The following is a 27,182-nucleotide window of genomic DNA, read 5'->3' as shown; positions in this document are numbered from 1 at the left end:
GATTTAGACCAATTGACTATGTATCCCGAGAACTTAGAAAAGGAATTAATAATTCTATGGAGTCAAGGATTAGATCTAATAGGGTTAGAGACTAATAAAGAAATATAATCTGCATAAAGCAAAAGCTTATTTGCCACACCTCTGGCCACCACCCCTGGAATATCATCCTCCTTTCTTATAGCGGATGCCAATGGATACAGGGCAAGATAGAACAATAAAGCAACCCTACCGGGTGCCCCTATCCAGTGTAAAATAATCTGAAATTAATACATTTGTTTGTACTGCCATTACAGGGTGTCTATAAAGTAACTTGATCCATCCAATAAAAGTATCCTCAAACCCGTATATTTCCAAAATCTTAAAAAGATAATCCCATTATACCATATCAAACGCCTTTTCAGCATCAAGTATGATGTCAGATCTGCCTCTGCACTTTTAATATTCCCTTCCAACTCCTCAAGTTATCGTGCTTTGGATTTTTTGATGAATGAGGAATATACTGTATGATCAGACCTCTAAAAACTGCTTTAAGTGCCTCCCAAGCCACGCCCACAGAGGATACTGAGGACCAGTTGGTCTCCATATAAACATTGATTTCAGCTTTTAACATTTGTAGGAAATCAGGATTTTGCAAAAGGAATACATTAAAGCACCAAATATAAGATTTAATTTTCTCCATATGTGGCAAAACCTCTAAACTCACCAGGTTGTGATCTGAGACAAAAATGAGAGCAACCAACAACAATTGAAATGAGGGATTTGGATATAAAAAAATTGTTACAGTTTATTGTGATTTCATGTTACGTAGATCAATTGACTATTCAACAACGAACATTTTTCTCGTCAATTTTGTATTTTCAACGATGCCGATAATGTCGCCTAAACATTTCAGCCCGTATGCAAATGATAATATGCTTTTAAACTCACCTGCTTTAGTTGCTTGAATAAATTCGGGTGTCTGTCTTTCATATGCATTATTAAGTTTTATGTGTTTCCTCCTTTCGTCAGAAAATTGTGAAAGCAGCATTTACAAATAGGTTTTGGTTAGGTTTCCCTAACCTATGAATTTCCAAACCTGGCTTTTTCCACTTTTCGACAAGATTCAGTTGAGACTCTGCAGCAGCTTTGCTTGTCATCATCTTTTGCTTGTTGTGAGCGTTCGAAAGTTCCCAACTCTGCATGGGTACCGGGTAGACTCGGTACCCCGGTACCTCCAGAAATTCTGGTATCGTAAATTATTTTTTGTTTGAGTACCGACTTGGTACTGGAGTACCCGTATTTTGGACAACACCAGTCCCCACCAGATGGACTCAATTGTCTCCAAATATCTGTGAGACTAAGAATTTTACACATCCTATGAAGCATCAATTTTGCTCTAGGTGGCTTACACACATTTGCTTCACTATGATCAAAGACTGAGTACATCAAAAGATTCAAGTCTCCTCTCAATATTATATCATAGGGGGTGCCAGCAGCTTGCATTATATCTTCAAAATCAATAAAAAAGCCCTGATCATCAGCGTTAGGTGTGTAAATATTAGCCAAAATCAACCTTTGCCCCTGAATTTCTGCTATAACCTTTAATCAACTTTATCTTTAATCTGTTTGAGACATTTGAATTGTAGATGTTTACTTATCAGTATAATGACTCCCCTGCTCTAATTGAGCCAGCACCTAAGAAAACAAGTCCACCCCATATCTTCCCAAAAAAAGTGTGCATTTGCCCCTTGCACGACTGCATCATCCCTCTAAACTTAAACGGAATGCGTGCGCAACGAGAGCCCCCTTGACAACTTCGCCATCAGATTGTTCAAGTTTGGTGCCTCTATACAAAAAGATTCATCCACAAGCTGTCCTGAAGAAGTTATACTACACAAAACAAACTCCAGCCATTAGGTGGAACCAGCACAAAGCAAAACGAAAAAGGCGTCCAGTTTCCTCGGACAGTCAAGCATATGTTCAGTGTGACAGGCCCACTAGGCGGCAACAAGAAAATAACCAAATGGCTTACTCACTCCAATGTTTCATGTAGGACAATGCTTGCTGTGGACATGTACATTCTCTATGGCCATCCTTAGTATCTATACTCAGTTCGGCCGGGAACATCAGTACAAATGCAATCTTCCATTGATGTAAGAGTTTCTTGCATTCCCTGAATCTAACATGTTTCTCTATGAACAAGAAAATGCTGTGATTCTTCCAAGAAAGCTTTCCTTTACTCCTTGCCTTGCGTAACACGAGATCTTTATCGGATAATCTTAGAAATTTGGCCAGAATTTATATAGGCCTGTCTCACTCCTTGGATCTCCAAGCCGGAACCCTGTGAGCTTGTTTGATTTCAAACTTATGACCTGTCATGTCGAAGAGCTCATCTTGGAATTTTACCATATCTCGGCCTTCCTCATGCTCAGGAATTCCAACAATTCAGATGTTGTTTCGTCGATTACGATTCTCCAAATCCTCCAGTTTTTCACAAATGTGTTCCAAGTTTGTCTTGGTCGCTAAGTGATTAGCAGCTAATTCCCTCTCCAATGAACCCAGATAATTTATCCTTTCATCAGTTCATCAATTCATGCCAGATTTCTTTCAGTTCAGCTTCCGAATTGAGTCCGGGTCTTTTGGACTGCTGCTGAAGGAAATCAGCTTGAGCAAGTGTCTTTTAATATCTTCAGAGCCCAAGGATTTTGAATTCTTTGACATGTTGTCTTCCTAGAACAGTAAAGAATCAGGGTGTATAGAATCTCACCGGTTTATGACACAAATAGTAATAAAACTAGCAAAGTGCGCAGAGTTCCTCGCTCACACATCCACTCCCCCCATAGCGTCAAGTGAATCTCCTGTATTGGGCAAAGTTAAAGTGAATTAACCCCTTTAACTTCTCAAACTTTGCACACATCTTTGCTCTCTCTCATTTGGCATTTTTTCTATTTTTCTCTCTCTCCATTACCTTGTCTTACAAAAATACTGTTTTTCAAGTAACAATTAAGTTAAGTGTAAAGTAAGTTGAATTGGAGATTTTATAAACATTTTTATTTTCTACCTGTTGCTTCTTTTATCACTCCTATTGCTTAAGGCTTAACTACTTTAGATACATTTTTTAATAATTTAATTTTATAAGTCTGAAGCAGTGTAAGTTTACAGAAAACATTCCTTTTATAACCGAAGCTGATGATTAGGCCATGTTTTTATTTTCGAAATAGGGCCTGCCTTAATATAGCAGTTAGGAAAATGCTTTTGCAGGCTACATTCTTAAGTGCTCTAGACTATGGGGATATATTTACATGTTTGCTGCCTCCTCTATACTTCGCTTCCTAGACTGTGTATCATAGTTCTCTACATTTTATAACCAATTCGTTGACTAGCACACATCATTGTGTACTTTATGATTTAGTCTCTTGGCCTTCATTAAGCTTAAGGAGACAGCAACATTGGTATATATTTATTTACAAATCTATACAGGGTATACTCCCTTTTATCTGTGTAATCTTCTATTACTTATCAGCAGGGTTGGGGAGTAACGAAATACATGTAACGGGAATCCGTATTTAAAATACAAAATATAAGTAACTGTATTCCACTACAGTTACAATTTAAATCATTGATATTTAGAATAAAGTGACATTCAAAAAGTATTTTGATTACTGAAGAGATTACTTAACATTTTATTTTAATTTGTTTCATTTAATATTTACCCCTTTCAGATGGAAAACATTTATACATATAAATGATGCAATCCAAAGTGCATTTGAACAGCGGTGAAATACTTTCTTGTGATGTGTTACATTCATACGAGCAGACAGAGAAGTAAGTTTGGAGCAGAAGATATAGAAATAAACCTTGTGTAAATTGTCAGCTTTACTTTTAAATGCAAAGGTTACCAGGCACGATCATATTTTTTTATCAAGAAAATTCACGCTGGATTATAATTTCTTTTTTCTAGTAAGTCTTTTGATATTAGGGCAAAAATCATATTCCTGATAATAATTTTTTAATTGTTTTAAATTGTTATAAATATCTAAAAATCCTTAAAACAAGATCAATTTGATTGATCTTGTTTTAGAAACGACACTGCATAAGATATTTAGGTTTTTCAGAGAATGTTTATTTGGTTTTACTGTACTGGGAGAGTTTTTATAGTCAAACCAATTAAAAAAATCTACCAGTGCTGACGAAGTAATCCAAAGTATTTAGAATATGTTACTGATCTTGAGTAATCTAACAGAATACATTACAAATTACATTTTACAGCTTGTATTCTGTAATCTGTAGTGGAATATATTTCAAAAGTAACCCTGTATCCCAACCCTGCTTATCAGTAGCTGTTATGATTCTTACTCCTCTAGATGGCTACTCTAAAGGGTACCCAGGATTTGCTCAGAACTTGTAGAAAAAGTCTTTCTCTTGTTTTGCGCCCAGGAAATGGAATAACCTTCAGAACATTATACAGCTTAATAATTTTGTCTCCTTGAGAGTTCAAAGCTTTGAAGAAAAACTGTGTAACTGAAGAGTGCAATTGCTATTCATAAGCTGGTTTTTGTATTTATTTGTAGTCCTTTGTGTGTTAATGTGTTTTCACTTTTGTCCTATATCTGTTTTTGTCATGATTGATTTTCTAATTTTGTTACCTTGTAATGGTGTGCTTTCTTGGTCAGATCTACCTAAAATGTAAAAAAAAAATAATAATAATTGATTTAATCTCAAGGGACTTCTTGGTTAAATAAAGGTTAAATAAAAAAATATTACCTACCACCCATCAGTTTCCAGCCAATTTTAACTACTTATTGGCTGTTTTATTGTATTTCCCTTTTATGTGGGGCATTGAAGTGATCTGTCTCCCGTGGAGGACTCCCATCAGAGCACTATAAACTCAACCTCCATGCCCCACAGTATAAGACTCTATCCACTTCCCCACTGTGGAATTTTAATGAGACAAAATCCAGTCATGGTCAACGAGCATCAAGCCTCGATCAGAATCCCTGATATTGCTATTAAGCATAACAGCAGAAAACTTATTTGTGAATTTTATTCATTTAGTCTTTTTTTATTTTATTCATTTTAAATTCTCTGTCTCCCTCTGAATTTTCTCTCCTTAGTTTTTACTGTCTAGTGACCAAGCCTGTTGAACAACCAATAATTCTGGTTAAAATATTTGTCTTCAATAAGAGTCATCTTGAAATGTCAACTTATGAACCAAATTTTGTGTGTTCTCCCTAGTCTCCCCTCACACAACCACTCTCTCTTTGTGTTTATCAATGCAATCCAAATTCCATCATCCAGACGCAAACACGTCAGGGAATAAATCACAGAGAGAAGTGTCAGGTAACCATCACCGCTCCCCGGGTGTGCTTTTGAGGCATCTGTGGTAAGCAGTTCAGCTGTACCACATAAAACAGGTGTATGATATCAATCCTACCAAATTGAAAAGAAATGTAATTGCACTTCACTAATTGCCCACATTCACTGAATACAACACTTAGCTGTTACTACCCTTCATTTGTGTCTCCACACACTGAAGCCAACACCTAGCTATAACACTACACCTAGGCAATTAACCCTGTGCAGATCTGTGTCGGCTCTCTCCCTAGTCTTCCACTACAACATGTCACTGAAGACTGACCCCACGGCCCACTGGAAAGTCTTGGACGCAGGACTGCGTGTCATGCTGGGAAAAATCACCAGCTCCCTGGCTCACAACCTCATAGGCCAGATGACACTGAGTGACAAGAACGCCGCCCATCTGACACCGGAAGTAAATTACCACAATTATCAGTTGCAGTCCAAAAAGACCCAAAATATGCTAATTCATTCCATATGCTGCATGGACCAGCTTGAAGCTGAAGCCCAAGATCAATGTAAGGGGTCCGAACTACTGGAACAAGCATCAATGAGAGAAATCAAATGGCTGCAGGAAGCTTTGACTGCTGACAAGCACAGAGAGCAGCAGGATAAAGCTGCCCAAGAGAACCTGGAAATGAAACTCCAGCACACTGAAGTGCAACTGGAAAAATCCAGGTTTGATTTGAAAGACATGAAATCTCGAAACAAGGCCTTGGTAGTCCATCTGGAAATGTTCATAAATGAAGTTGAAACCCTAATCCAACAACCTAACCTCACCAAAGATGAAATTGACATGGTATGAGATGAACTGAAACACTCTTACGAGACAAGACGAGATATTAAAATGGACAGGGATACTATAGCAGCACCCATGTTCAATAAAGTAGCATCCTCCAACCAAAAGCTGCCATATGATGAAAGAAACGAGGGCCTGCAGCACAAAACCCTACAAGCCCTCTTCCAAGAACCCCTCGCCAACAACAGTGAAAGGGTGAACATCCAAACTAACCCTGGATCAGCACCTTGAATGGATTTTATAGACCTCGACAAGCTGGCAAGGAACATTGACAAATTCTGCTGAGGGTCATGACATCCATGCTTACTTGAGTGACACAGACTTCCACCTGAATACGAGGCCTCAGATGACTAACAGAGACACTTTCTACCTTCTATGGATAAAATTCAGTCTTGTGGTGCAAAGTTTTCTTGACAGACTGCTAGACCACACAGTCTGACTGTCATCTTATAAGAGAGGCCCTGATTAAAGAATTTTCAGACCCAGAGTCTGAGCAAGAACTGTTTACCACTCTGAACACCAAACAGGGTTGGAAATTGACCATTCAAACCTATTACCATCAACCATGGGAAGCCTACTTCAAGTACTGGAATGAGCCTGAGATGGAAGAAGACTTCAAAACCTTCCTCTGAAACCTGCATACCACATTGAGCTATCGTCTAGGAGTTAAAGCCTGTCCTCGCACGATGACAGCTCAACGACTGCATGACTTGGCACATAAGGTTTATGTTAAACAAAGAATTTTCTCAAGAAAGGCCCCCAAGGCATTGTCGGTCTCAAGCCTTACCTCTCAAAACCAGGGGCTGGCATTAGAAGATACAGTATGTAGACATAGAAGATTTCAATCACACCAATTTGAGGACAGCACTCCCCAAATTGTATCAAAACGTTTTTTGCCCTACAAGAGGAGACAACACTCTTGATAATGTTTATACAAACATCTCTGATGCCTACAAAGACACCCCCCTCCCCCATGTTGTTCAATCCGATCACTTATCCCTGTTCCTATTCCCCAAATACACCCCCATCATCAAACGTGTGAAACCCACAGTGAGGACTGTAAAAGTGTGGCTGGACTGAGCAGACACTTCACTACAGCATGAGTTCCAGAACACTGACTGGAATGTGTTTGCTTCTCAGGCCAACCTGGACTCCCACACCGACATTAACAGCTACACAAATTCTGTTCTGCAACACATCAACAGGTGTGTAGACATGGTATCCACCCATAAAACAATAAAAAAAATACCCCAATCAGAAACCCTGGATGAACAAGGGAGTCTGACTCCTGCTGAAGGCATGTGATGCTGCTTTCAGATCTGGTGACGGGAAGTCTACACTTTATCCAGGGCCAGTCTGAAAAGGGGAATTAAAGCAGCAAAATACAACTACAAACTGCGGATTGAGGAAAATTTTAGGCATCAGTGACCTCACAAACTACAAACCAGCGAACAGCACCCCCCCAACCAGTAATGCCACCCTCCCAGACAAACTGAACACCTTTTATGCTCGCTTTGATCGTGGAAACACAGAACAACCCATAAAAGCTGAGCTCCCACCTGATGATCTGCCGCTCACATTTTCCTCCAGTGACCTGAGCAGAGTGAAGGCACATAAAGCTGCTGGCCCTGATGGCATCCCGGGCTGAGTGCTCAGGGTCTGTGCAGAACAGCTAGCTGACTTCTTCAACAACATTTTCAACCTCTCCTTGGCCCAGGCCATTGTCCCCACCTGCTTCAAAACAGCCACCATTGTACCAGTACCAAAGCATACTGCTGCAGTGGCCCTCAACGACTTCCACCCTGTTGCTCTTACTCCCATCATAGCAAAGTGTTTTGAGAGGCTGGTCCTCTCCCACCTGAAAACATGTCTGTCCCCAACACTGGACCTATATCAGTTCGCCTACAAACCCAACAGGTCAACTGAGGATGCTATCGCCTCAGCTCTTCACCCTGCCCTGACTCACTTGGACAAAAATAACACATATGTCAGGATGCTATTCGTTGATTTCAGTTCTGCCTTCAATACTGTGATTCCATCCAAGCTGATCTCCAAGCTCACTGATCTTGGCATTAGCCTCTCCCTCTGCAACTGGATCCTGGACTTCCTCACAAACAGACCACAGTCTGTTAGGATAAGCAACCACAAATCCTCCACCCTCACTTTGAACACTGGTGCACCACAGTCCAATCCACTACTCCCTCTTCACCCTCAACCGCATACCTGAGTATGGCTCCAACTCCATAATAAAGTTTGCAGATGACACCACGGTGGTTGGTCTGATCAGCGGAGACGGCCTACAGGGAAGAGGTACAGCACCTGGTAGTGTGGTGTGCCAACAACAATCTCACACTCAACACCCAGAAGACCAAGGAACTGATTGTGGACTACCGGCAGACTAGGAAAGGATACACACACACAGACACACACACACACACACACACACACACACACACACACACACACACACACTCCCATCTACATTGATGGGGACGAAGTGGAGCGTGTGACAAGCTTCAAGTTCCTGGGTGTCCATGTATCTGAGGATATTTCCTGGACCTACAACACCTCCACTCTGATTAAAAAGGTGCAACAGTGCCTTTACTTCCTTAGGAAGCCAATGAAGGCTCACCTCTCCCCCCATATCCTGCTGAATTTTTACTGCTGCACTATCGAAAGTGTCTTAACAAACTGCAACACAGTGTGGTATGGCAACTGCACTGTCGCAGATCAGAAGGCACTCCAGCGGGTGGTGAAAACTGCCCAATACATCACTGGTGTCCAGCTACCCTCCATCAATGACATTCACAATTAACGCTGCCTAAGGAGGGTGAGAAGCATTATCAAAGACATCTCTTACCCCAACCACGGTCTGTTTACTCCTCTCCCATCTGGGAGACGCTACAGGAGTCTTCGCTGTCACACCAGCAGACTCAGGAACAGTTTCTTTCCCTCAGCTGTCAGCCTACTGAACTCTAAATTCAGGCACTGAACACTACATCCCACCTGAACTTCAGATTTGTAATTTTCTTTTATTAATTTATATACATTTAAATGTTATTTTTTTCATTCCCTTGCACATTTCTTGCACATAACGTCTACATCCTGATGCTGCTTGCACTGTTATAGCCACCGGCCATATACATATATTTACACATTTACATACTTATACCTCATTCTGTACAATGCACCTTCAGCTTATGCTTCTTCATTTGCACCTTGTACTGTATTATAGACATTTGCATTGAGCTGGTCTCTGCTTCTTTACATCATAACTTTGTACTCAAAAACCCATATTGTATATACTTACATATATATATATATATATATATATATATATATATATATATATATATATATATATATATATATATATATACACATACTATATATACATATTGCTATTTGCACTTCTGGTTAGATGCTAACTGCATTTAATTGGCTCTGTACTCTGTATTTTGCACAATGACAATAAAGTTGAATCTAATCTAATATGTGGCATTACAGCAAAGCCAGGTTCTTTAGCTTATAGTGGAGTAAACCCCATGGCGACCAAGAGTGTGACCCCCACATTAGCGCCAGACCCAGATGTATGTCCAAACACTGGGAGAAATAATGGAACAAACCACATCCCTCAAAAAATGTAAAAGAAATGACGACATGGCTCAGAAAAGGGGGAAAAGGTCTCACGCACAGCTAAAACAGTCTGACATTGTTCAAAATATTCTTACAATACACCACTAACACATCCAACCACTATTGGAAAATATCAAACTGTATTCCTCATAGGCAACGTACCCAATATTACTTTAAGGTACCTGAAATCCCTATCTACACTACGCCTAAGTTAATATAAGTATACAGTAACTACTCTACATTGTTTATGTACAGCTTACACCCACATTATGATAGGAAACACTTAGGCTCCTCTTCAATAGACAAAGTGCTATAGCTAATCCAATTAGTCAACAATAAAGTTAATCTCACCATATCAGGATTGACCCCTTATGCTTTTCATTCACAAGCCACCACGAATAGAGCATTTAGAAAGCCTTGTGCGAATAAGACATTTGTCCGTGATATGCCATGATAATGTGTAAAAGAAACAGTCCCATCTAAATTAAAGGAATTTACCACGTTACACCACACAATTGAACCACGCAGATCAATTTCCATAAGAACGTGATCCCTCATTTTTATGACTTCCCGAGTGAAGTGCGTCAAACTAAATTTAATCTGTCTTGTTTTAAAAGGGTAATCCTTCACCCTTTGTTCTAAATCGCAACAGAAACAAGGCAGAAGGAATTCAACTAACTGAACTGACTAATCGATTCAATTTCACAAACGATCGATTGTATTCACAATTATTCACCCCAATCAAATCCAAATCACCCTTTACTAGTTTCCAAACCACAAAGGATGATTAAAGATGACTCAAAACACGAAAAATCCTTGAAGAGTCCAAATAGCACTAAAACATCCCAAGATTCATCTGAACTCTAGAACACTTACTAAATAATTAATTATTCTACACCAGTGCTTTAGCTTTGGTGGAGGTGTTCTCGTCTTGTTCTGCCTGTATTCCAGCATTCGCAGAAGATTGTTTCCACATCAACCTTCAGCAATCAAAGGGGAGATATGAAAGATCTGAGGCCCCCAAATTCCTCAACAACTTAAGTTGTTTTTATGTTGTTTAACATCTGAATGCCCAAAGGTCTACCAATACTAGGCATAAATTAGATAAAGAGGTCTGAAAAGAGTCCATAAAATCTACTCTGTTGAGTGTCAACTGTCTTCCAGAATAAACATATTTTAACACTCTCAGCTGAAGGAACAACCTTCCCCCAAAGCCCCACTCAGATCTAAACCAGTCTTTGTCCTTTGATATAACCAATTTGAATAATAAAAAAAATAGACTAATAAGGGCGCATAAAACATTTTCTGTGGAAGCATAACATCACATAATAAAATATATTAAAGACAGAGGGATTGAACTGACTCTCACTAGACCTCAACTTTTTGGAAACTCTCTTTAGCCATACCAGAACTAGTGCTTTTCTATCATCTCCAAAGGTACAAAACAAACTTTTCTTGTTTTTTTTTTTACGATGCATATGCATATATTATGAACTATAACACAATCAAAAGACTCCACTGTATCATCATTCCACACTGCACAAGTCTATTTTGATTGTAAAAATGTATCTTACACAAATGATTATAGCCTGATGTAGTCTTTTAAATATGTGAAGTGACTTGTAAGCACTTTTAAAAGTGATACATTGTTGATTATGAATTTGAATCTTGTATTATCCATGTTGCAATAGTTAGTTAACATCTCTGTTCCCTTTACAAAAAGTTTCACTATGATGCTGCGCTGCTAAGCGCTATGGGGAACAATCCTAGTTGAGACTGAGCTGTGAATATGTGTGTAACACGTCAATGAACATTGACCGGAATTTATAGCCTCGGCTGATGTAATCATTAGATGCACCTGAGGCCAGGCTATAAATGGATGCGCCACCAGGTGTCGTCAGATCCTCTTTTTTCAGTGATTCTGTGGCTGTGTGTCTCACAAACCCTGTCAAACTTTCTTTCCTCTGTTAGGAGTTAGAATTTGTTAGGCAGTGTGCAGTGAACCTTTCCTCCTTTCTCTTCTGTTTATAAAATATTATATATATATATATATTTAAAAGAGAGAATGACTGAAAGCCTCTCGCTCTATAGCTGAAGAGGACACGCATCAGTTTTTGCTCTGTTTGTTTGGGGGAAGCGCACGCTGCTCTCGCGTTGTAGCAGGGCGGGTGCGAGCACTGCGATTTGCTTTCAGGCAAAGCACTTCACGCTCGGCTCACTTGCTTCCGGGAGTCAGCACTCATGCAAAAAATAAAAATAAATAAATCGTTTGTGGGGCTCTTGCATGGATTTGGCTGAAGAGCAAGAGGCGGGTTTATCCCTTTCTCTCGCTCTCTCCCCAAACCCAGCTGGTCCTTCACATGATCTCGAAGCGCATTCCGGCACTTCTTCGGATCATGAGGAGGATCACGATTCTCTTCCCGCCTCCGAGCTTTCCGTCCACAATAAAAAATCTACGGAGGAATTGCTCGATGTTGTTACTCGTGCGGTTGCCAGACTCCAGTTGGACTGGCCACGCGAAAAAGAGAACCCCAAACCCTCCAAATTAGGGGATGGATTTTATCTTCCAGTCTAAGAAAGGGAACGCCTCATGAGTCCCTTCCCTTCTTTGATAACCTCCATGAAGTGCTTTCTCGCTCATGGAGGAACCCCTAAAAAAAATTTTTTTTTAATTCTTCCCGTGTTCACATACCCTCGACGTCATTATATTTGGCTATCGTGGGTGCTGAGGCTCAGGGGTACTCAGTGATGCCGCCGGTCTGATGCAGTGATGCGGGCTATCTCTCGCTGGGCTCGGCATCGTCACTTAAGAAGCCCTCTCTCCCCTCAAAGCCTTGTAGGACAACCTCCACTTTAGTGGGAAGTGCTTATCAAGCCGCAGGTCAGGCTGGTGCTGCTCTGCACACTATGCTGTTTTACAGGTGTACCAGGCAGACCTCCTGGACAACCTGAGTGTGGGTTCTGCGCTTGAAGAGCAAGCCTCAGACCCGCCTCGGTCCTGTTTGAAGGGAGGCTCAAAAGCAAAGCGTGGCGAGTCGTGCTCCTCCTCCCAGGGATTGGGGACAGTCTCGCAGCCCTCGCCAGCCCCCGAAGCAAGACCTCGGGTCTATAAACTTCTGCCAGATATATTCTTTTCTGTGGGTCTTATAAGGGCGTCAGGATTTAATTCATCACCAGCAAGGGTCTTTACCTCCTATGCGGCAGGTTGTCCTCTCCGCACACATTCATCAAATGTTTATGCTACTCCAGGCTCTTATGCCCTTGAGTCTAAATCTCAAGCTCATGTCTGAGACCTCTTGCGTTTTTTGAGAGTACACTGCACAACCGTAGGGGTCCGGACAGCCCCCAGTGCGGCGGCGTGGGTATTGCGTTCCCCATAGCGCTTAGCAGTGCAGCATCATAGTGAAGCTTTTTGTAAAGGGAATGTCTCGGGTTACATGTGTAACCCTTGTTCCCTGAAAAAAGCGGAACGAGATGCTGCGCTTCTTTGCTGCACTGGGACGTCCCAGGACTGCTTTTCAAAAAGAAGTATCTGACGACACCTGGTGATGCATCCATTTATAGCCTGGCCTCAGGTGCAGCTAATGATTATGTCAACCGAGGCTATAAATTACGGTCAATGTTCATTGACATGTTACACACATATTCACAGCTCAGTCACAACTAGGATTGTTCCCCATAGCGCCCCGCAGGGTGTGGCATGTCCTGGGCATAATATGCCATAGCGATGGTGTCAATGACCCAGTGGGTGATCCTCTGTTTGGAGACAGCACTTACTTTCTACTATCCACCAAAGTAGACAAAGAGCTGCACAGGTTCACCACCTGATCCCTAAACAGGGTCATGGGAACATTGGGTACATAGCCTGGTCGGGTTCTCAGGTTTACGTGAGAGTCACCCGGACCAAACTCCAGGCATGTTTCGCTGACAGAGAATACCTGCAGGTCCCCTACCCTCTTGATGGAGATGAGCGCCGTCAGGAGGGCCGTCTTCAAAGATAGTGCCTTTAGCTCAGCTGACTCAAGGGGCTCAAATGGAGCTCCCCGTAGGCCCCGAAGGACCACGGAGAGGTCCCACGAGGGAACAAGGCATGGTCTGGTGGGATGGTACATACCATCTACTGCATCGTGATGTGCCAATATAGCGGCAACATACACCTTTAAAGTGGAACGGACAGCCGTCCCTCCAGCCTCTCACGCAGAAAGGAAATTACTGATTCAACGTCTCTGGGGATTCACATGCTCAGTAGAATGACTGCTTCCAAGGTTAGCGCTGTTTAACCCTGGAGAGAGTATTCAAAGCTGGTCGAGCTGCTCTGGTTTCAATACATCAGGAGTTGGGAACCTATGGCTCGTGAGTTAAAAATCAAGTGGCTCGCCGGGTCTCTCACATTCAACAACACATGATTTTTTTAAACTTTCTAGAGATACTTTTCCAACAGAAAGTGTGGGTGCGATTACAATGCTTGTCAATAACACTGTTTTGGTTTCCTTTCTCCGAAATTTACAGCCTACTTCTGCTGGACAAGTTTGAAATGAACACCCGCCAAATGCGGATTTTTCATGCTGAGTATTTTGCTGATGTTCCAGCCATTGTGGAAGGCGACCTGAAAGGCTTGTCGGAGAGATATATAACAAGAAATTAGACACAAAGACGCGCGTTTGACGAAACGTGATTATATTTTGAAGACCAGACGAAAGAAAAGCCGCCGATGCACGTTTGATATGAGTGAGCTCTGAGTGCAATGAAAGCGCTTCTCCAACACGCGAACATTCATAGAGTTCTGGGACTCATTTCCCAATAACTATTGATCTTAGCTTTTAAGAGCGTTTTCTACGAGCGATGTTATGAATGTTCGTTAGTTTTTATGTGCAACCAGGGTGTGATATAGCACCCGCAAAATGTGACGTGACTCAATCCAGTTTGTGAGTTCCTCTCCAAATGCATTTCATGCATGAGTAATTTTGCACATCTACCTGCAAAAGGTGTCTCGGAGTGACACATGTCAAGAAATGCTGTTAGTCACAAAGACGTGCTTAAAGAAACACACTTTATTATATTTTTAAGAACAGACAAAAGAAAAGCCGTCAATGCTTGTGTCTGATTCACTGTTTGTTCAGAGGCGTGCAACGGGACCCTGTCTCATGTAACAAGTGCATGTAAAGTGTTATCACTCCTTTTATCTCTGTTTTATTCAACTGAAAACTGTTTGCAAGAATAATGTAATATATGAGGATACTGCAAATGATCTCCGATCATCTCATGAGGTACTGCGAGTTTAGTTCGCTCTTACACATTGTGAACACAACTCTGCTGGTTCAGTAATATATACAGGTATATTTGTATTAAATAAACAAAGACGAAAGTGATTAAATCATAAGGTAATACAAGACATGTTTGCCTTGAACCTAAAATCGAGTTCTATTTTTTTTTTTCTTCATGACCAAAACGGAATACAAACTAATTCGATAAGAACACACATTTGGCAGCATTTTTTGGGAACACAATAATTTTTTAGGTTCATTTATTATGATAATTATTATAATTATATTTACATTTATAATTGTCTTTAGTTCTTAAGTTTTATGCTAGTCATTTTCACCTGTTGCTGCATACTGATACTTGCGTGATGGCAAATATAGCCATTGGAGACGGTAAATGTTTGGATTTGGGATTATATATTTAAAAACGTTTTTGTTTTTTTTTGTTTTTTTTATCACTTTGTTATTTGTATTGCTTTTTCGTTTCATTTAAAGTGCAATTTGAATTTAGAAATGTCTTTTGTTAAACTTTTTCAATAAATTAATTGAATTTTTAAAGCAAAATCAATAAAGCAAAAATATTCACTTCAGCAAGGGGATTGACCATATAGTCGGATATTGATATTTTAAATGTGATTATCATTAAAATGTTTTTTACATATTGCCCTGCCCAAAAGGGAAGTAACATTTTGTAATTTTATGGAGAGCCACACAACATGTGTACTCAATTCCATATTGCAACATGTTACCTATTAATATTTGCATATTTGTTTGTTTTTGAGTAGTCTATGGGCAATATAAACATTGTGTTTTATTGAAAATAAAACCAATCCTGCTTGACCCACTCCGAACAGGATTCGATCTGGCATCTTCATTGTGGGAGGCGAGTGCACTAACAAGGAGGCTAAAGGCTACAGCCTCTAGTCTAAGTCACTAGTGCACCTCTTGAGGCAAGGGGAGTAAGGTTTACACACTGCACAGCTACCTACCAGCTGGATATCGTTACACTCACGCCCCCTAAATGATTTGTTTGTGGTGTGGCTCTTTTGAATAAATGCATCAACCAAAAATTAAAAAATTGGCTCTTTATTGAAAAAAGGTTCCCAACCCCTGCAATAGAGGATTTTGCTGTGTGTGTTCCCTTGAATAGAGGTCGGAGACTGAACCTCAGGCGTAATGATGATGATCTCCTCCAGGACCTTCACAGCTGTCATTTCATCAACGAAAGAATCTTATTCTCGTATCAAAGTGCCCTTGCCTCCTGCAAGTGTCATTGTGTTATATCTGTTACAGTTATACACAGAATGATGCATTAGAGATCACAAGTATTCTCTATACTGTAAAAATTAAATTGAAAAAAATTAATTGAGGCATTAATTTAAACTTGGATGTCAGCAATTTGGATTTACCTAATTAATGGCCCATAATGTGCGATGGGTAAAACAAATAGTGTGTGTGCGTTTATGATGTCTAATAGAGAATGAGAGGGATGTGTTAGATTTAAATATACTGCCAAGTGAGGCTGAAAGTGACCATGAATAAAAAGCAACCATTTAATCTAATCTTTTCACCCTGGCGCACACTCCATTAAATTGTGTTATGTCTTTAAAATGGCCATAATTCAAAATGATGCCTCTCTCAGACTGCAAGGCTCCATGCATGTCCCAATCCAGAAAATTGTCAAAAGAGAACAAAGACTGTTTAAATATTTGTGTAGGAAGTTTGCAGAAGAACATTGCTGCCTATTATTGAAACTATTTGAAAGCTGTTTCTCCCATTGGAATTACCTCATTCTGAAGGGCATGGCAGAATTATTTCTGAATGAGTCAAAACTGGGTTATGTTCAGTCTGAAATTACTTTATCGCCTTACAGTTCTCAGAGGAGATGAAACATAAAATAAAAAAAATCCCTCAAATCACTGCACATACCTATAATAGACTGTGGCAATGAAAATTGCTATCTGCCTGACATTGGAGTGCACATATAAAGTGTATAGTTACACACGCAGTTTTTATTGATGGTACAGATTTATTAAAGCTGTAAACAGTCTTCACAAAGATTTTTATTTTATGAATATATCAGCTCAATCCTGCCAGAATAAAATCAGTATTTTCATGAGACTGTCAGTGCAAATTTGTCTGAGGTTGTGCAGATTGACCTCTATTTTAACCCTCCAGGTCTTTCTCCATTGACCTTTCACTATATAATTAAGTAGACTGCCCAGGATAAGTCGATTAAGAAGGCAAGAAGAGCTGATGTATTTATTCATTCTTTCACAGACTTGTGAAGGGGACATTTTAAGTGTAATCACATTGAGAATGATCTGTATTCAATGTAGATAAAGACAAGTGAATAAAGAGCTGGTTCTGTCAACTGCTGTGCCTCTGTGTGTGTTGGAATCAGGGGTGAAGCCATCATTTCAGAAGTGAGGGGGGCAGAATATCAAGTTTTTACTGACCATTTATTAATTGACAGAGGTTTATTTTCTAGCTCTTAATTGGCTTAATAGGCAATTTATGTAATAAAACAGAGAGAAAGAATGAAAGCCATGCATATATTATGTGCTGTAAATAGCGCATTATTCTGTATATTATACTCTATTGTTTATATATTGCACATCTTTTCCAGAACCGGTTACATTCTATAAAAAATACCAGAACCGTATGATCCATATCTACAGCGCGAAACATATGGTGTTTTTTGTATAGTTTGATTCCCAAACAAATGACCCTTATTTAACTGGATATTTTTAGTGAATCAAAAACAATTATTCATCATTCTGAGTGTTACTGAATTAATCTTACACTGATGTGCATGTTATGAATGTGGTGATTTAAGAATGTCTGTGGAAGTCTCACAAACCTGAAATACAACATTAGACCACATAACACGTCTGCTTTGTAGAAATCTAAAATGATCTGATCATTTGGCAACAGGCTGCTGAGGGCAGTAAATGCAAAAGAGTTGTAATTTTTACATTTACATTTACATTTATTCATTTTGCAGATGCTTTTATCCAAAGCGACTTACAAAAGAGGAAGAACATCAGCGAATCATCTTAGGGAGACAGTGGTACAAAAAGTGCCATATTACAAAGTTTCACTATCATCATAATAGTATACAAAACAGATTTAAGTGCAACAAGAAATGTAAATATTTTTTTATTTATTTATTTTTTTATTTTTTTTAATGACCGGTTGCTTTGGAAAAGTGTTTTTAGCCGTTTTTTGAAGATAGAGAATGAGTTAGCTTCCCGGATTGAGTTGGGAAGGTCATTCCACCACCGTGGTATGATGAAACTGAAAGTCCGGGAAAGTGTTTTGGTGCCTCTTTGTTTTGGTACGACAAGGCGACGTTCCTTAGCCGGCCGCAGGCTTCTGGTGGGAACGTAGCTCTGCATAAATGTTTTTAGGTATGCTGGAGCAGACCCAGTGACTGTTTTATATGCCAGCATCAGGGCCTTGAATTTAATACGTGCATGAACCGGCAGCCAGTGGAGAGAGACAAAGAGTGGTGTAACATGTGCTCTCTTAGGTTCATTAAAGACCAGGCGTGCTGCTGCATTCTGGATCATTTGGAGAGGTCTAATAGCACATGCAGGAAGGCCTGCAATGAGAGCGTTACAGTAGTCCAGTCTAGTTATGACAAGGGACTGAACGAACAGTTGTGTGGCATGTACAGAGAGGAAGGGTCTTATCTTCCTGATATTGTAGAGTGTAAATCTACAAGATCTTGCAGTTTTTGAAATGTGGTCTGTGAAATTTAGCTCATCATCAATGGTTACCCCTAGATTTCTGAGCGTTTTGGAAGGCGAAACTGTACTTGGACCCAGCTACACGGTGATGTTGTGTTCAACAGCCGGGTTGGCTGGAAAGACAAGGAGTTCGGTCTTGGCAGGGTTGAGTTGAAGGTGGTGTTCCTTCATCCAGGCTGAGATGTCTGCCAGACAGGCAGCGATTCGAGCGGTCACTGTGGTGTCGTTGGGCTGGAAAGACAAGTAGAGTTGCGTGTCATCTGCGTAGCAGTGGTAAGAGAAACCATGTGACTGGATGATGGGACCCAGTGATGTTGTGTATATGGAGAAGAGAAGTGGCCCAAGCACTGATCCCTGAGGTACCCCAGTAAGTAACTGGTGTGGCTTGGATACTTCCCCTCTCCATGCTACCTCAAAGGACCTTTCTGAGAGATAAGAGCTGAACCAGTCAAGCACAGTTCCAGTGATACCCGGTTTAGAGAGGGTGGAGAGAAGGATCTGATGGTTGACTGTGTCAAAGGCAGCAGAAAGGTCCAGCAGAATCAGAACAGATGATTTCGATTCAGCTTTCGCCTGTCTCAGCGACTCGATGACAGACAGCAGGGCAGTCTCAGTGGAGTGTCCACTTTTGAAGCCTGACTGATTGTCATCCAGCAGCTTGTTCTGTGAGAGATAGGCGGAGATCAGATTGAAAACTGCCCTTTCAAGTGTTTTTGCCATGAATGGGATGAGAGAGACTGGTCTGTAGTGTTCTATCTGTGTGGGGTTAAGTGCAGGTTTTTTCAGCAGTGGGGTTACTCGAGCCTGCTTAAATGTAGTGGGAAAAGTGCCTGCAAGAAGGGATGTGTTAATTATGTGTGTAAGTGCCGGTAGGATGGACGGAGAGATGGCCTGGAGAAGGTGTGATGGAATGGGGTCAAGGGAACAGGTTGTGGGGTGGTTGGAGAGGAGGAGTTTAGAGACCTCAGTGTCAGTTAAAGGAGAGAACATAGGGAATGAAGGGTTGCATACAGGAGCCAGGTGTTTGACATGGTGTGGTGCTGTGAATGTATTGCTGATGGCTGTAACCTTATCAGTAAAAAATGTGGCGAATATATCTGCTGTCAGTGATGTGTCAGGTGGTGGAGGGGGAGGGCAGAGAAGTGTGATAAATGTTCTAAACAAGCTACGAGTGTCTGTGGTGCTGTTGATTTTGGTCAAAAATTCAAAAAATTCAATTTTTTGAATTTTTATTTTCAAACAAAATGTCCTCACTAGTACAATCATTGCTGGAATTGTTAAGTATTCACATACTACAGTATTTTGTCAAATGTATTCCATTATATTTTATTCTACTGTCCTCTGTTGTTGAAAGAAATAATAAATTAGCTCAAATAACACTATTGCAAAGTCAAGTCAAGTCCAGTCATTTATATTTGTATAGCACTTTTCACAACTCACATTGTTTCAAAGCAGCTTTACAGAAAATCATGCTTTAACAGAAAATGAAACTGTAATATCTATAAAGTCTCGAGTCATTATTGTGTAATTGTAAATTGTGTATAAAAATAAATAATTAAATAGTTAAATAATAATTGCATTTAGAATCCCAGTGAGCAAGCCAAATGTGACTGTGGCAAGGAACACAAAACTCCATAAGATGTTGATTAATGGGGCGGTTGTGGCTCAGGTGGTAGAGTGGGTCGACTGCTAAACCAGGGTTGGAGGTTCGATTCCCGGCCCATGTGACTCCACATGCCGAAGTGTCCTTGGGCAAGACACTGAACTCCAAGTTGGTCCCAATGGCAGGCTAGCGCCTTGCATGGCAGCTCTGCCATCATTGGTGTATGAGTGTGTGTGTAAATGGGTGATTGGGTGATTGGGACACAGTGTAAAGCGCTTTGGTAACCTCTAAGGTTAAAAAAAGCGCTATATAAGTGCAGACCATTTATCATTTACCAATGGAGAAACCAGGCTCACTGTGAGGGCCAGTTCTCCTCTGGCTAAAGAGCATGAATATAATGCCAATATTAGTTATTTGTGTGCAGTGCAAGTCATGGTTTAAAATTTGTAAACTGAGTGAGTGTTACTTTTGAAATGTATTCCACTACAGATTACAGAATACATGCTATAAAATGTAATTTTTAACATATTTCATAGATTACTCAAGGTCAGTAACGTGTTCTAAATAAATTTCTTCAAAATGTCTGATCTTGGAATAAAAGCCTCATATTTTTGTATATGTATTTATTTATTTTGTGTTTATTAGCTATTTATTATATTTTTACTAGATGTGCATTTCATTTTCAATAGTGCTAAAAAGTCTGAATAACACTGCTCAGAAAACAGCTTTCAAGCACTAATTGACCTCAATAGGTGCCATACCCTGACAACCATTTCCCAGGAAGTGCACATGAGAACATGTTGATGGCTTATTAATGAATATAACACCATTTTAATGAGTATGTGTTAAGACTTCTAGAACATTAAGTGAAGTCCACCATGAGATTTCACACTTAACATCATTGAATAAAGAAAAAATGTCAAGTTAAATTAATTTTTTTGAGTGTTTGCATAATTCAGAGGGTGACTGAATCATTATTCTTTCTCTTGAACAGTTCCACCAGTGGTGTCTGTGCCACAGCAGTCCTTCAACGCAACTGCTGACTATGGAGAATCATTGACCTTTACCTGCCGGGCCTACGGCTCACCTGAACCCAATATTACCTGGCACAGGTATGACTAACTTATCACCTTCAACACCAACTTAGATATATAGTGCACCCATAAAGTATTCAGACCTCTTCATTTTTCTTCACATTTTATTATGCTGCAGCCTTATGCTAAAATGCTTTAAATTATAAATGTTTTCACATCAATCTACACTCCATACCCCATAATGACAAAGCAATAACCCGATTTTTGATACATTTGAAAATGTATTAAAAAGAAAAAAACTGAAATAAGTATTAAGACCCTTTGTTATGACTCTTGAAATTTAGCTCAAGTGCATCCCATTTCTCTGGATCATCTTTGAAATGTTTCTACATTTTGATTGTAGTCCACCTGTGGTAAATTCAATTGATTGGACATTATTTGGAAAGGCACACACCTATTTGTATAAGGTCTCACAGCTGAAAATGCAAATCAGAGCAAAAATCAAGCCATGAGGTCAAAGGAACTGCCTGCAAAGCTCAGAGACAGGATTGTGTGGAGGCACAGATGAAGAAATGTGGCTGCATTGAAGGTTCCCAAGAGCACAGTGGCCTCCATCATTCTTAAATGGAAGAAGTTTGGAACAACCAGGACATTTCCTAGAGCTTGCTGCATGGCTAAACTGAGCAATCTGGGGAGAAGGGCCTTGGGAGAAGGGCCTTGGGTCTCTTAGCTCCAGAGATCATGTGTGGTAATGGGAGAAACTTGCAGAAGGACAACCATCACTGCAACACTCCACCAATTTAGGCTTTATGGCAGAGTGGCTAGACAGAAGACTCTCCTCAGTGCAAGACTCATAAAAAAGCACCTACAGGACTCTTAGACAGTGTGAAACAAAATTCTCTGGTCTGATGAAATAAAGATTGAACTGTTTGGCCTCAATTCCAAGCATGGAAACCATGCATGTCTGCAGGAAACCAGGCACCGCTCATCACCTGCGCAATACCATCCCAGTGCTGAAGCATGGTGGTGGTAGCATCATGCTGTGTGGGTGTTTTTCATCGACAGGGACTGGGTGACTGGTCAGGATTAATGTAGCAAAATACAGAGATGTCCTTAATGAAAACCTGGTGCAGAGCACTCAGGACCTCAGACTGGGCTGAAGGTTTACCTTCCAACAGGACAATGAAAGCATACAGCCAAGACAACACAAGTGTGGCTTAGGGAGTGGCCCAGCCAGAGCCTGGACTTGAACCCAACCCAACATCTCTGGAAAGACCTAAACATGGCGGTCCACCAATGGTCCTCATAAAACCTGACAGAGCTTGAGAGGATCTGCAGAGAAGAATGGCATAAAATCACCAAATCCAGGTGTGCAAAGCTTGTCATGTCATACCCAAAAAGACTTGAAGCTGTAATCGCTGCAATAAGGTGCTTCAACTAAGTAATAATAATAATAATTCCTTGCATTTATATAGCGATTTTCTAGGCACTCAAAGCACTTTACATAGTATAGGGGGAATCTCCTCAACCACCACCAGTGTGCAGCATCCACCTGGATGATGCGACGGCAGCCATAGTGCACCAGAACACACACCACACACCAGCTATTGGTGGAGAGGAGAGAGTATAGTTATGTAGCCAATTCAGATGGAGATTAATACAATGCCATGGTAGATAGGGGCCAATGGGGGGTATTTGGCCAGGACACCAGGGTTACACCCCTACTCTTTACAAGAAGTGTCCTGGGATTTTTAATGACCACAGAGAGTCAGGACCTCGGTTTAACATCTCATCCAAAGGATGGTGCCTTTTTTACAGTATAATGTCCCCGTCACTATACTGGGGCATTAGGACCCACACAGACCATAGGGTGAGCACCCCCTGCTGGCCTCCCTAATACCACTTCCAGCAGCAACCTTGGTTTTCCCCAGTAGGTCTCCCATCTAGGTACTGGCCAGGCTCAACCCTGCTTAGCTTTAGTGGGCAATCAGGAAAGAGATGCAGGGTGATATGGCTGCCGACCCGAGTACTGAGTTAAGGGTTCTGAATAAGTTTTTTCTTTTTTTTAAAGATATTAGTTATTAAAAATCTGGTTTTTGCTTTGTCAGTATGGGATATTGAGTGTTGATAGATAAAAATATTTTTTTATTTAAAGAATTTTATCATAAGGCTGCAACATAAAATTATGTGAAAAAAATTAAGGGGTGTGAATAAATTATGAATGCACTTTATGAGACCCTGACAGAAACTTAGACATTTGAATCCATATAGATTCTAATCCATCTGCGGTGAGGTAAGGTGAATAATTTGTACGGCCTCACTGAAGAGTTTGAATAAATTTGAAACTCTATTTTTGCTTATAGAGTGAGTGTTGGGCCACCTCCTTCATACAGTAGCACACTGAAGATCTGTATTTATTTTTCAATTTAAATCTGGAAATAAACAAAAAGGTTTAGGATTTTTAAACATTTACAATAGAAAAGTTAAATGACAAGTTAAAATGAAGAAGAATTATTTAAGCTTCTGCACTATTTCTTGGTCACCAATCAAATGTAAGCTAATTTGTTGCAGTGATCATGTTAACTCATTGGTACAAAAGCTCATATTCCCTTGCTTCCATTAAAGCACAAAAGAGGCTGGAACATGCTCAGATCATGCTGGTATAACATTGCTTATCAGGTTTTGTCATCAGGTGGTTTTGAATGTATAATGCATGCTGTCATGAAAGCAAAATTGGACATACCAAATATTAAGAAATTCTGAAATGCATGTACATTTTTCAATAACTTTTTTCACTCAAATTGTTTGAATGAAAACTTATTTTACATTAGTAAAGAATCCAAAAGAGAAGCATTTTGCGTCTAGTGATCTCTATCTAGTCGTCTTAGATGAAATAAGGGAGTTTTGTTTAGTTCAGTACCCGCTTTTAGAGCTGTAATTGGGTAGATTCTTTACAGATTTCCTGTAATCTGTAAAATGAATAAACAGACAGTCCTTAAATTAATAATCCATCCATTAAATGAGTACAATGTCTTCATCTTTAATGAACCCCTCACTGCTGTATGAAATAACTATCTTAATACAAATCAGAAAAATCTATAAGTTCCTAGTTTACGCTGACATCAGTTGACCCTGCTCTTCTCTCTTGAACCGCCAAGGCACGAAAAAATACACTGAAATATTTTGTATACAAAATGTCATGGTTACTGTTGGAGGGAAGGAACGAGACATTGTGTCGAATGAAGTGACACAAGGGGTCTTCCTGGGATGCCAAACCTACCTCTGAACCTGAGAAGTTGGCAGACAGAATTTGCATGCCCCGCCCGGACATACAGATATAAAGGGAAGCGGGGCAGCGAGTGCCAGTCAGGATTTTGCACTGAGGAGCCGAAAATAAGGTACGGCCGTTTACAGTGGTAGGTCTAGTGCTGTGGCAGGAGGGACACAACGTCTCATTTCATCCCTCGGGGAATGGAGGTTACAACAGTAACCATGACGTTCCCCTTGTCACTCACTCAGTGTTGTGTCGAATGAAGTGACACAAGGGGTCCCATCTAAAAACGCCACGCACTGAGGGGGAATATCCAGAATATTCCTTTATTGTCTGCTTTTTAATAATACTTTGTGAAAAGTAAGGGCACTCACTTATCACAAAACATATTTGGACAGTTTATATTTACATTTAGTCATTTAGCAGACGCTTTTATCCGAAATGAATTACAAATGAGGAACATTGGTCAAATACAAAGTCAAAAATATCTTCAGTATCGCACTGCTGATTTCTCACGGTGATAGTAGATATGACATGCTGCCTTAACATGCTATTAACAAACACTTGAACATGACATAATCATAATTACGACTTATTGGTAAGTATGATCCCGATAACCATGTTAAGGCAAAATAATTCCAAGTGAGGACAACCCAGGGACTGGATAGTTACAGTGATCACAAACCTGCTCTATTACTATTGTGCCCTTGAGCAATGCACTTAGTCACACCACTGAATCTTGTCTACAATTAGTGTCTCTGCAATTAGTGTGATGTACTGCCCTTTGGCTGAAAAAACAAAACAAAAAAAAAATCTCTGTATAAAACAAAATTGGTTGTAGTTTCCAAAATGAAATATCTCTCTCTCTCTCTGTCTTTTTCTGTCTCATATGTTGACTGTCTTTATGGGCACAGAGACTGTGATTTGATTCCCTTCTTCCAATTTCCTGTAGCCGCACAGGTCTCTCTGCTTTAAACAGATTTAATTTCCGTTCTTTCCTCTCTCAGTATTATGGTAGTCTGAACATGGAGACGTGGACGTTCCAGAGGTCTGGGTGTGAGTGCCCCGTCCCTGAGAAAGAAGGTCCTTCCTCAGGGGAATTTTCCAGGGAGGTGCTGTCGCGAGGAGCGTAAGATCTGAGAACCAGGCCTGGGTGGGCCAGTAAGGGGAGGCCCACCCAGGGCCAGTTGTCTTGGGAGGCAAAGAGATTTAACTGTGCCTTGCCGAATTGGTCCCATATCAGCTGGACCACCTGGGGGTGGAGCCTCCACTCTCCGCTGGCGAAACCTGCCACGACAGCGCATCCGCTGTCGTGTTGCAGTTGCCAGGGTTGTGAGTGGCGCACAGCGAACTGAGTCGTGGCTGACTCCAAAGGAGGAGATGGCGGGCGAGTTGTGACATATGACGAGAGCACACGCCGCCTTGGCGATTTATGTATGCTACCGTCGCGGTGCTGTCTGAATGGATCAAGACATGCTTGCCCCGGATTAATGGGAAAAACCTCCGTAGGGCTAGAGATACAGCCAACAACTCTAGACAGCTGATGTGCAAATGCTGCCGGGGTCCTCACGGCACCCCAACCCTGTCAAGAGGTGTATATGGTCACCACGACATCTCTGGACATATGCTGCAAGGGGACTCCGGTCCGCAGAAAGCAGAGGTCTGTCCAAGGGTTGAAAGTCTGACGGCAGAAAGGAGTGATTGTCACACGGTATGTGCCGTGGCGCCATGGCCATTTTGGGACTCGAGTCTGTAGCCAGTGCTGAAGCGATCTCATATGGTAAATGGTCTGCACTTATATAGTGCTTTTTTAACCTTAGAGGTTACCAAAGCGCTTTACACTGTGTCCCAATCACCCATTCAAACACACTCATACACCAATGGCGGCAGAGCTGCCATGCAAGGTGCTAGCCTGCCATTGGGAGCAACTTGCATCGATATGCATCAACTCGAGTGGATGCGGCTGAGGATGCCATATTCCCCTGGAGCCTCTGGAATTGTTTTAGAGTAACCGCTGTGCCGGGCTCGAAGAGAGCGAGGCACCTGAGCACTGACTGAGCGCACTCATTGGTGAGACGCGTTGTCATTGAGACTGAGTCTAACTCCATGCCGAGAAAATTATGCCTCTGAACTGGGACGAGCTTGCTCTTTTCCCAGTTGACCTGAAGCCCTAGACGGCTGAGGTGCCTGAGCACCTGGTCCCTGTGAGCGCAAAGTAACTCTCAAGAGTGAGCCAGGATGAGCCAGTCATCGAGGTAGTTGAGTATGCGGATGCCCACTTCCCTTAGTGGGGCAAGAGCTGCCTCTGCAATCTTCTTGAAGACGCGAGGGGACAGGGAGAGGCCGAAGGGAAGGACATTGTAGTGATACGCCTGGTCGTTGAACGCGAACCATAAGAAGAGTCGGTGTTGAGGCAGAATGGGGTGTGGAAGTATGTGTCCTTCAGGTCTACCACCGCGAACCAATCTAGCTGTCGAACGCAAGTAGGA

The 27,182-nt window shown here is 41.0% G+C and overlaps 1 protein-coding gene across 3 annotated transcripts in view; it reads left to right on the top strand.

Moving 5' to 3' along the window:
• ncam2 (neural cell adhesion molecule 2) overlaps positions 1-27,182 on the top strand; it is a 399,400-nt gene that overhangs the window by 258,358 nt on the left and 113,860 nt on the right. For all 3 annotated transcript variants that reach the window (XM_052141957.1, XM_052141956.1, XM_052141958.1), the window contains exon 6: positions 21,383-21,500. In XM_052141957.1, coding sequence (XP_051997917.1) covers positions 21,383-21,500 — 118 coding nt within the window. The remainder of the gene's footprint in view (positions 1-21,382; positions 21,501-27,182) is intronic.

The sequence above is a fragment of the Xyrauchen texanus genome, chromosome 14 (genome assembly GCF_025860055.1).
Source record: "Xyrauchen texanus isolate HMW12.3.18 chromosome 14, RBS_HiC_50CHRs, whole genome shotgun sequence".
Taxonomy (NCBI): Eukaryota; Metazoa; Chordata; class Actinopteri; order Cypriniformes; family Catostomidae; genus Xyrauchen; species Xyrauchen texanus.
This window is presented reverse-complemented; position numbering and strand designations above follow the sequence as displayed.